The 10949-nt window shown below is 46.2% G+C and overlaps 2 protein-coding genes across 2 annotated transcripts; both read left to right on the top strand.

Annotated features, from left to right (window-relative positions):
• Positions 1-1484: 1484 nt before the first annotated feature.
• LOC308166611 (F-box only protein 47-like) lies at positions 1485-7087 on the top strand (the record flags this gene model as incomplete). Its single annotated transcript, XM_080540940.1, has 9 exons — positions 1485-1644; positions 3250-3402; positions 3655-3728; positions 4456-4533; positions 4619-4727; positions 4876-5108; positions 5256-5403; positions 6320-6462; positions 7067-7087. The coding sequence occupies 9 exons, from the start codon at positions 1485-1487 to the stop codon at positions 7085-7087; spliced, it is 1119 nt and encodes a 372-aa protein (XP_080397066.1).
• Positions 7088-9860: 2773 nt separating this feature from the next.
• Positions 9861-10676, top strand: LOC308166991 (alkaline ceramidase 1-like; the record flags this gene model as incomplete). The annotated part of the gene is made up of 1 exon (XM_080541330.1): positions 9861-10676. Exon 1 carries the CDS (start codon positions 9876-9878, stop codon positions 10674-10676), a length of 801 nt encoding a protein of 266 aa, XP_080397456.1. The 5' UTR covers positions 9861-9875.
• Between the last annotated feature and the right edge of the window lie 273 nt (positions 10677-10949).

Genomic DNA, 10949 nt, shown 5'->3' with positions numbered 1-10949 from the left:
GCAGCTAGTGATGTTATAGAACTAGTCTTGAGCCTACACATCTGAGACTATAATAGAAACACCACATCAAGGACATCTTTGCAGTCAAGTTACTTGCAGTGCTCAGTAAAAGGATTGAAGGCAGACAATGTCAGCGGTGACCTCAATGTCAACTAGCTTGCAGCATTCCTATTGTAATGTTGTACAGTGGATCCTATTGAATTTAAAATGTCAGTGTACACTCTCCCTCAGGATCCTTTGACATTCCAACCTTGACCTACGAGAGGAGACCAACATAACCTGGAGCCCAGCTGTATATTGTTGGCAATAGAGAACAGGACTTTTTGGTTGAATACAATAGTAGGTTTGGGTACACAGACCTTCCAATGACCTTCCAATTAATTGTAACATAATTGTAATAATGCTGATAGGCGCCGACAGAATATCAGCCGCATTTTATGAATAAACAATGTTTATTTAAAAAAATATTTTACAAGTAGCAACTACGAAGTGGGGCTGCGTTGGAAGGTGGGGGCGGCGCCCTATCGCCCTCTATTGGCCAGCCGCCACTGCTGCATAGTACTAGCATACTCAATGAGTATACTACTAAATTCATAATAAGTATGCCAAAACCAGCCGACCGTTTACACTGCAGTATGCATACTGCCTCCCAGAATGCATTTCGCACCGGCCGGAGCGGGGAGCGAATTCAAATTCCTCCATTTTAAACCTCCATTGGCTAAAAGCTGTAATTTTGGCTTTACAAGTGTTAGTATAGTGGATAGTGTACATAGCCTTTATTTATGTAAACCAGCTCCTTTCCCTTCTTGTTTTTAGTTTTTTTTTCCTAGCACCAGGGGAGCCCCCCCCTCCCAAATTTCGTTGTATGGTACCTGTACTATATTAATGACAATAAAGACCATTCATTCATTCGAGATGACGGCGCGAGCTGATCGTATTTCGCGGTAGCGCTCCTTGGGTGCGTTCGTAAATTTGCTCTGAGAGCGCCGGAACGCACACTGGGTTCAACGTCATAAAGGGACCAAGTAATTTGATTGGACAACAGGCATTCCATGAGTGCTGATCAGATTTCCAGAGCGTAGTTACGAACGCACCCCTTGTTGTTCAGCGAGTGTCCTCGCGAGGGAGCAGGAACTGTGCAGCACACAAGCTCAATAGCAGCTCGCTGGCTCAGGTAAAACTGTCGGTGACTTTAGTTTAGATATATTATAGTTTATATATTATATTGTCTCATGTCAGTGGTGTCAATATATACCTGAACACATAACAGCTTGTGAAGGAGCATTTAAAGCTCAGTAAGGCAACAATTTCAAAGGTTTATTGACCTTGAAGTGCCATTCTCCTCAGCTGGGTAAGTTCATGCAGCTATCCTAGCCAGCAACTTTTCAGTTTGTGGCTAACCACCAAGTTTAACTAACTAGCTATTTCCTTTCGCTTCTAGATTATCTGTGGGACAATAAAGGCTTGACAGTATTCCAGTTATTATGGCGAAAGTGACAAGTAAATTCACGGTGACCCGTGATCACCCGTATCCCGTCAGGACCATCACGACGCGCAGTCAGTGTCGTCAGGTTCGGGCCAGCGACTGTTTCTTTGAGTGGCTGGCCCCCGAGGTCTTTGACATGATCCTGGACAGACTCTCTGGTGGGTTCTGTTTGCTTTGGACATTTTTCAGGATGGGTGAATTATGATTATTTAGATGAGACATATCTATGAGGCTGAACTATTCTGATTGAAGCCATTACCATGGGCAGGGTACCATGGGCAGGGTACCATGGGCAGCCTTCGACACAGTGTCCCACTCCATCCTCCTTCAAAGGCTGCGCCAACTGGGTGTTGAGGGCACCGCCCTGGACTGGCTCACCTCCTACCTCACCAACAGACACCAGTTCATCTCCCTCTCCGGTCACACCTCCTCCTCCTCCTCTGTCACACAGGGGGTCCCACAAGGCTCAGTCCTCGGCCCCCTGCTCTTCCTCTGCTACACACTCCCTCTCGGTCACATCATCCGCCAATTCAACCTGGACTTCCACTGCTACGCTGATGACACACAGATTTACATCACCACAAACTCCACCCAGAACCCACCCCTCACTCACATCGAAACCTGCATCTCCGCAATAAAAACCTGGCTCACACACAACTTCCTCAAACTGAACAGTGAAAAGACCGAAGTCATCCTCATCAGCACCAAATCCACCCTCAATAAAACCGGACCCATCACACTCACCATTGACGACACTACCATCACCCCCTCCCCCCTGGCTCGCAACCTCGGCTTCATTCTGGACCCCACCCTCTCATTCGATCCCCACGTCAGTTCCATTGTCAAGACATCCTACTTCCACCTCCGAAACATTGCAAAAATCAGACACTGCCTCTCCCCCCCCGCTGCTGAATCCCTCATCCACGCCTTCATCTCCTCCCGCCTCGACTACTGCAACTCCCTACTCACCGGCATCACCTCCCGCTCCCTCCATAGACTCCAGATGGTCCAAAACTCTGCTGCACGCCTCCTCTCAAACACCCGCTCCCGTGACCACATCACTCCTGTCCTCCACTCTCTCCACTGGCTCCCCATCAAAGAACGTATACAATTCAAAGTCCTCATCCTCACATACAAAGCCCTCCATAGCCTGGCCCCCCCTTACCTGACTGACCTCCTTCTCCCCCACCGCCCTACCCGTACCCTCCGATCCTCATCCATTGTTCCCCTCACTGTCCCACCCTCAAAACTCAAAGGCTTCGGTCACCGTGCCTTTTCACGAGCCGCACCCCGCCTCTGGAACTCTCTCCCTCAACCACTCAGAGACTCACCCTCACTCCTCACTTTTAAATCCCACCTCAAAACCTACCTGTTCTCCCACGCCTACAGCCTCCCCTACCCCTAGCCATCTCCCCCATCCCTGCCACCCCCGCCCCCCCCCCCCGGACATGCATACAACCTCCCCTATCCCTAACCATCTCCCCTAACCCTGCCACCCCCCTCCCCCCATGGACATGCATACAACCTCCCCTTCCCCGTTCGTTAACTCTGTGTTCTATGTGCTCATGTTATCTGTTGCTTGTTGTTTCTGTGTTTTCCGTTTTTCCCATATTGTCAGCGTCTTTGAGCCTCGGAAAAGCGCTATATAAATCTAATGAATTATTATTATTATTATTAAATGGTCTTACATATGTATAGCTCCAATGACGTGCATCTGAATTAATGAGATGTTTCTCCCTGCCTCATTGTTTGTTGTGGTAAAGTGTTGCAGATCAGTGTGTTGAGCATGGTGTCCAAGGCCATCAGTGGCTCCATCATGGGCTATGTCTCCACTCAGACCTGGAGGAAGAGGATCATCGTACAGGGGTGGGATCACTCCACCGAGGTGTCCTCACTAGAACACTACACATTGCTGGGTGAGAGGCTCCTCAACAGCTTTATTTGATTAATTTACCTTTATTTTACTTAGTTGGTTGGCCAAGAACACACATGTTTATAATAAACTCATATTCAGAGCCACATTATTTCTGCTGTAATTCTTTATCAGGTAGTACCAAAGTATTATTTCTATCTCCTTTCATAGGGGGTCCGATGAGGAAAGCAAGTGGTCCTGGTTGGCAAATATAGTCACTATGTTACATTCTTGTTGTTTTTGCTCATTATTTCAGGTTTATTGTTCAAGAGATGTACCCTCTTGCTGCCAACAAAGGATAGGCTAACGTTCATATCTAGCTATTCACAGGTAAGACAGCTGCATAGAGTCCATCCTCACCCACTCCATCATCACCTGGTTCCCTGCTGCAACGACCAAGGACAAGGCCAAGTTGCAGCGGGTGCTACGTTCAGCAGAGAGGGTGATCGGCTGTCCCTTGCCCTCCCTCAACTCCCTGCATGACACCAGGGCTCTGAGGAGGGCAAGGAAGATCATGGCAGACCCCTTCCACCCCGGCCACGGCCTCCTCACCCTGCTTCCCTCTGGAAGAAGGTTGCGGCTGCCTAAGGCACTGAAGGCCCGCCACAGGCTCAGTTTCTACCCCTCAGCCGCCAGGCTGATAAATGACTCTGGCTTCCCCCTCCCCCCCGCCCCCAAGTCTGCCCAGGACTGAATATGCACTGGACTCACTGTAAAAACTCTGCACTGCACTTTATACCGCACTATCCAATGCACTGTTGTCTGTCCTGTGTTGTTGTTGTTGTTGTGTTGTCCTGTTTTTTGACATGTGAAAAAAGTATAAACGCACTTGCTGTGGTGACGAAGCAAATTCCTATATGTGTAATGCATAGTGGCAATAAACGTTATCTGAATGTGAATCTGAGGTGAGGGAGGACAGATGAGGCAATGTTTAGCTGTGTGTGCTCTACAAACATTCTCACATTTCTAAACAAACCAAACAGTTGACAACATTGAATAGATTGTTATTTTCTAGTTAACCTTACTTAGACTAACATAGTTGTTACCTCCCACTCAGGTTCCTTGCTTCATGATGGAAGAGTGCATTAAATCAGTGCAATGCCAAGGCTTCTCCAGCTATGGAGCGTTTCTACAGGTGAGAGCCTAGTTACAAAGAACATCAGACAATTTAATATCAAAGGCTGAATCCTGTATTGAGATGGTTAATGTTTGACTGACAGACATTGATAGCCGGCTGGGATGAGCTGGAGTGTCACAGAGTTTTCAACTTCCTGTGCGACTTCACAAATCTACCCCAGAAAATCATGTCAGTGGTCACAGGAAAGCCAGGTGAGTGTCTGTCCCTATAAGAGAGAGAGAGAGAGAGAGAGAGAGAGAGAGAGAGAGAGAGAGAGAGAGAGAGAGAGAAACAAACAGAAAGGCTAATTGAAAGAGTGTGAGAGACGTGAGTGATCCGTATGTCTTTTTTCTCCCTCAGGTTCATGTCAGCTGTTGGAGAAACAGATCCGTCTGTTCTGCAGACAGGTTCTGTTGGACCCCTGGAAGAACGGCAAGGACACTCTGTTCTGGCTGACCCGCATCCTGAAACCCTGGCCCATTGTCAGCCAAGCCCGGCTGCTGTTCATCCTCTACGGACCACTGCTACCAGACGGTGAGAGGGACAACATGGGCCTTCTCGGTTTCTACCTTAAAAATACTGGTTGCACTTTTGTACAGTATATAAATCACTTGTTAGTAATTACATGGTGAAATTCTAATGTTAATAATAACAAATGAAATGCTTGTTTTTTGGTTGGCCAGAGTTGCAAGGCAAAGTGTATGTGTAGTGTAAGGGAATGTTCTTTCCAGGTTCGCTAGGCTGGCAGGAGCAGCTGCGTGCTGGGGTGGCCCAGTGGCCCAGTGCGTGCCAGGTCGGCCAAGGCTCTCATCCTGCTGCTACACAGCGACCTGGAAGCCAAAGATTGGACCACCGACACCATAATGGCCATCCTGGAGGAGCTCATAGGTAACTGCAGTAGCCCAGAGGACTTGGCAACTTTTAATGATTATATTTTACACACCCAGGAATGGTAGACAAACCTTTTACACTCTTTTGTCTGTATACTGTATATACTGTATGTCTGGTCAGTCCACACGTACAGTATGTACCATTACCATAGGATTATAGATTTCACTAAGCAAATGGTGCGGTGATGACTGATGTATAGATGATTCACTTACCTTAAGCCTGGTACACATATAAGGATTTTCTGATTATCTGAGAAGGACCCCACACATGAAGATAAAAAATCATGGATTGAACAGTCTTGATCGTATTGTGTGTGGTGTGCTCCAATATACAACCACATGCATAAAGATCTGTCCTCCGACAGTCTGGAGTCTCGCGTGAACAGGGTAGTAGTACCCTGACTGACCTGTAGAGGCAGCCATGTGCTACAGGGAAAATAAAGTGCAGAAGAACGAAAAGAAGAAGTCAGCTCGCTTCTTGAGTGGCTACATTCCATTCCACGTCACAATCGGACTTGGGAGTTGTCAGTTTTGACCACAGACAATAAGACTTTTGATCGTAAATATTGAACACGTTTAATATTTACGATCGTCGGCCCCGACCATTTTCCGAGCAGATTGTCGGGAGAAATTGATTCTTAACACACCTCACACCACAGGATAATCTTGTAGGATCATCTTTAGAGCCATCCGATAATCGGGCGTTTGCTGTCCTTGGTCGGAAGGGGGGAAATCGGGCCAAAATCGGCCAGATTATCTTTATGTGTGTACCGGGCATGCGATAAATGTACTTCGCTTGTAAGTCGCTTTGGATAAAGGCGTCTGCTAAATGTCAAAAATGTTAATGTAAAGTGTGAATGCTGTGTGTATGAATGACAGTTGTTTTGTTTTGTGCTGGTTCTGTTGGCCTCCAGTCCTCCCCCAGGCATGGCACATGGAGAATAAGGCTCGTCTGTTGCTCCTGTGTGGGAACAGCGTGTGCTGCAGCGTGCTGGCCAGCAAGGCCCTCAATGGACGCCTGTTTGAGATCTCACTACTCATTGTGTACCTCGTACTGGTCAGTCACTGCTCCTTTGCTAGAGATGTTAATATAGCGTTGATCTCCCTGCTGCTGAAAAAAAACAAAGACCCCTTGGACTGTGGGAGCTATAGGCCGCTCTCCCTTTTAAACTCCGAAATTAAAATTTATGCCAAGGTTCTTGCACGCCGATTACAGACTTACATGCTCAAATTGGTTCACTGCGACCAGACAGGCTTCATCAGGACCAGATTGGCTTCAGACAATATGAGGAGACTCTTACACATCATAGATGGTGCTACCTCATTTAATTCTCCTACTGCGGTGCTGTCGCTGGACGCTATGAAAGCATTCGACCGTTTAGAGTGGTCCTATTTATGGACGGTCCTTGAAAAATTGGGTTTCGGTACGATGTTTTTAAATATGATCAAGACGATTTATTCTAATCCTTCTGCAATGGTAATGACTGGGAGGAACTTTTCGTCACCGTTTGCGATTGCTAAAGGCTCCAGACAGGGATGTCCGCTCAGCCCATTACTATTTGCGCTTTCCCTGGAGCCCCTGGCTCAGAGGGTCCGCCAGTCGACCACAGTCACACCAATTTCTATCGGTGGCACTCAGCATCACATATCCCTATATGCAGACGATGTACTTCTGTATGTAGATGATGCTCCTCAATCCATTCCCCATATTCTGTCCATCTTTGATGCTTTTAGCGCCATCTCTGGATACAGAATAAATTGGACCAAGTCTGCTCTCTTGCCGCTAAATGAGGCCATGAGGAGTGCAGTTGTGCCCTCCCAGATTCCGATAGTTACCAAATTTAAATATTTAGGCATTGACATCTATCCCTCACTGCTGACTACAGCTAATACCAATTTCAAGAATTTCCTTTCCAATATAACACAGGATTTGGACAGATGGGTGGCACTGCCGAATTCCCTGAGGGCTAGGGTTTCCATAGTTAAAATGAATGTGCTCCCCCGAATTAATTTTGTAAGTTCTATGCTGCCTCTTCCTCCCCCCGCTCTTTATTGGAACAAATTGCAATCTGCAGTTACTAAATTCATCTGGAGAGGTAAACGACCCAGAATTAAATTGACCACATTACAGCGTGAGAGACAGGATGGAGGCCTTTCTCTACCTAATTTTAAACTTTACTATTGGGCTTTCACACTGCGTCCTCTGGTAACTTGGTTTAATCCCATGGCTGAGGTTTCTTGGCGTGCTTTGGAAGAGGGATTGACATTCCCTCTCACCCTGAAGGAGGTGCTGTTTTCCAACACTCCACCTGCTCAGTGTAGGCGACGGTTTGGCCTAATTATTTCTCAATTAATCAGTGTCTGGCGAGCAATGACAAAAACATGTAAACTGCCCTCTGGATGGAACCCCTGCTCACCAATATTTAATAATGATGCACTCTTAATTGGGGGACGTCCGATTAGATGCCAACAATGGGCTGACGGGGGTATTCATTCATTGGGCGATGTTATTGGGGATAAAGGTCTTCACTCTATTGAAGAGTTACGAATTCAGTTTAATTTACCACGCTCCTCCTTTTTCTTTTATTTACAACTAAGGGCTGCCATGAAAACCTATGGGGTCCCATGGAAGGAGCCACTTCACAGGCACCCGGTGCTTGTTGTTCTGGACAGGGTGGGTAGTACGAGGGGCATAGTTTCCACATTATATGGGTACTTCTTGCAGAAAACATACCTCCCATTGGCAGTTGGATCGGTATGGAAGGTGGACATTCCGGACCTAGACCTAGAATTTGACTGGGATAAAGTGTGGTCAGATGTCCTACAAACATCAAGGAATCCTGATCACCAACAAATTCATTATAATTTTATTCATAGGACTTATATGACTCCTCGGAAGATGTGTATTATAAAAATCATAAATGACCCCAATTGTACTCTGTGTCCTCTGGGGGTTGTGGGCACATTTATTCATATGATTTGGGAGTGTCCAGAGGTTACAGAGTTTTGGGTAATGGTCGCTTCTAAACTTTCTGCTCTGCTCTCTGTGACTATACCCCCTTCTCCTTCTGTATTGATCCTCAATGATCTTTCCCTGTTACTCCTCCCTCAAACAAAAAAACGCATTCTGTTTGCTGGTCTGACGGCAGCAAAAAAAATGGTTGCCACACGTTGGAAGCCTCCACATTCACTTTCATTTAAACAATGGGTTTTAAGTTTTTTGGATGTTGTTTATTTGGAACTCTCTACAGCCCGTATGCATGGTGCTAAAGAGGCAAATATTAATTTGTGGATATCCACAGCTGTCGATCTTAAAAATCTTTTGAGTTGAGTGTAGGTTATCACAACTGTAACTGACTTGTCCTCTGGTCCCTGGGGTGGGTGGGTGGGGGTTATTTGTTTTACTTTCTTTTACGTTTTGGGTCCCGACTTGTAATGTATGTCCCGACTCCCTAATACCTAGAAGCTATATTGTAATTTGTGTGTTGTGGCGTGGTTGTATTTTGACTGGAGTCTGACTCACTTGTCAACACACCAAGTGGTTGTATTTTGACTGGAGTCAAGAAATATCTATGAACATCATGAAACATACTGTACAATTAAATCTATTATTTAAGTATTATGTCATTGTAATAATATATTTAGTGACATTGCATTTCTTCACATAGGGTTACTCATCTACTTTTGCTATGGAGTTCATCACAGTGTGCAAAAGCAAAGGCTAGAAAATGCACACAACCAAGCCAACATTCAAAGCCTCAACACAAACATGGATCAGAACTTTGTGACAGAGGATAACTCCTGTGGACCTGATATCTGATATGCAATTTGTACTGAAGATCTGAAAATAAATGAAGAAGAAAAAGAGACAATATTGTTTAATGTAGTCATGAGGACAAAAAGGTCATGAAATGTCTAATCTTATTTTATCTTTCGAAATATATGCCCCTCTAAGTCATTACACCGTATATATTAATTATGTCAGAAACTTGTAATTCTGGATGTCATAAATAGAGTTATAGCTTACATACAAACTATGTTGGGGGCGTTGATTGCAGGATGTGGGCTTGTTGTCTTGTTTTGTCATTATGTTTGTTTGTTTTAAAAGAAAATAAAGAAATATTTGATCACAAAAAAAGTAACCGTAGCAACCATAAGTTGCCTTGTGGTTTAGAAGCCCATGATAAGGCAGCCACTCCTGGATATTTGCATATCTTTTCAACTGTGGAAAGCAACCGGCAACTGAAGTCTATAGTGTCCTTTCATTGAAGCCACATCCGGATGGTTGATCATGAGGCCTCTGGTCTCTGGTGATAGTGCTAACTCCCATGCTGAATACTAACTCCATGCTGATAACTCATGCTAACTCAATGCTGACTGCAACGTAACAACGAAAAATAATGCTGAGGTGTGAATCTCCCTGCGTCCCTTCCTTCTCCTGGTGCTCCAGGCTTCTACTCGACAGAAAGGATGGCCGGAGTCTTCTCCTATGAAAGCTCTGAGATCGACTGGTGTGAAGACAACTATAGGCACTCTGAACACGTGGTGGAGTACTTCAATACGATGAGCAGCTTCTTCTTCTTCTTCATCTCTCCCATCATGCTGTACCTGCTGCACCCCTATGCCAGAGAGAGGAACCTGGCCATCCATGCCGTTTGGATCATGATGATCTTTGTGGGCCTGTTCTCAGCCTACTTCCACATGACCCTGAGCTTCATGGGTCAGATGCTGGATGAGCTGTCCATCCTGTGGGTGATGGCTCTGGCGTATGCCCTCTGGTTCCCCCGGAGACTCTTCCCTTCCTTTGTCAAGGACAGGACAACGTTCTCGCATCTGGTCATGGGGGTTACTGTTGTCACCACCATGTTCTCCTTTGTCAAGCCCACTGCCAACGCCTACCTCCTCAACTGCTGTGCCCTCCACGTCCTGTACTCGCTGGCCGTAGAGCTGAGGAGCTACACTGACCAGAGGGTTCTGCGTCTGGCCTGGTCCTCCGTGGGTCTCTGGGGCCTCGCCATCTCCTGCTGGATCAGCGACCGCTTCGGCTGCAGCTTCTGGCAGAAGGTCAACTTCTGCTACCTTCACGGCATCTGGCATATCCTGATCGTGGTAGCCGTAGCCTACGCCAGCACCCTGATCGCCTTCCTGGATGCCAACTATGAGATCCCCTACTCCCTGCCAGGCCTACAGTACTGGCCCTGTGACAATTGGTCCTTGGGCTTACCGTACATCGTCCTAAAAGGCACCACCAAGACGCGGAAAGTATGCTAGACAACGGTGAAGCTCTGCCAGAGACTGACTGAGGGTCTGAGGATGGGGAAATGTGTTGTGCAGTGCCATGCAGGAGAAGATTTTTGATCTTTTTTTTTTACAAAGCAATGAGTCTGTTAGTGAAGTGATTTTAATGCATAATGACAATGCCAGTTTGTCAACTAGATGGATGTTGAGGTTTAGCATAGTATATCTGCTAGATTTCACCTATTGCATTGATAACAATAGTGTGGATGAGATCAGTGTGTGTATGTGTGTGTGTGTATGATCCTC

Source organism: Nansenia antarctica (genome assembly GCF_963989245.1).
Source record: "Nansenia antarctica genome assembly, chromosome: 10".
NCBI classification, from domain to species: Eukaryota; Metazoa; Chordata; class Actinopteri; order Argentiniformes; family Microstomatidae; genus Nansenia; species Nansenia antarctica.
Note: the sequence above shows the minus strand (reverse complement) of the source record. Positions and strands in the feature narration are given on the sequence as shown.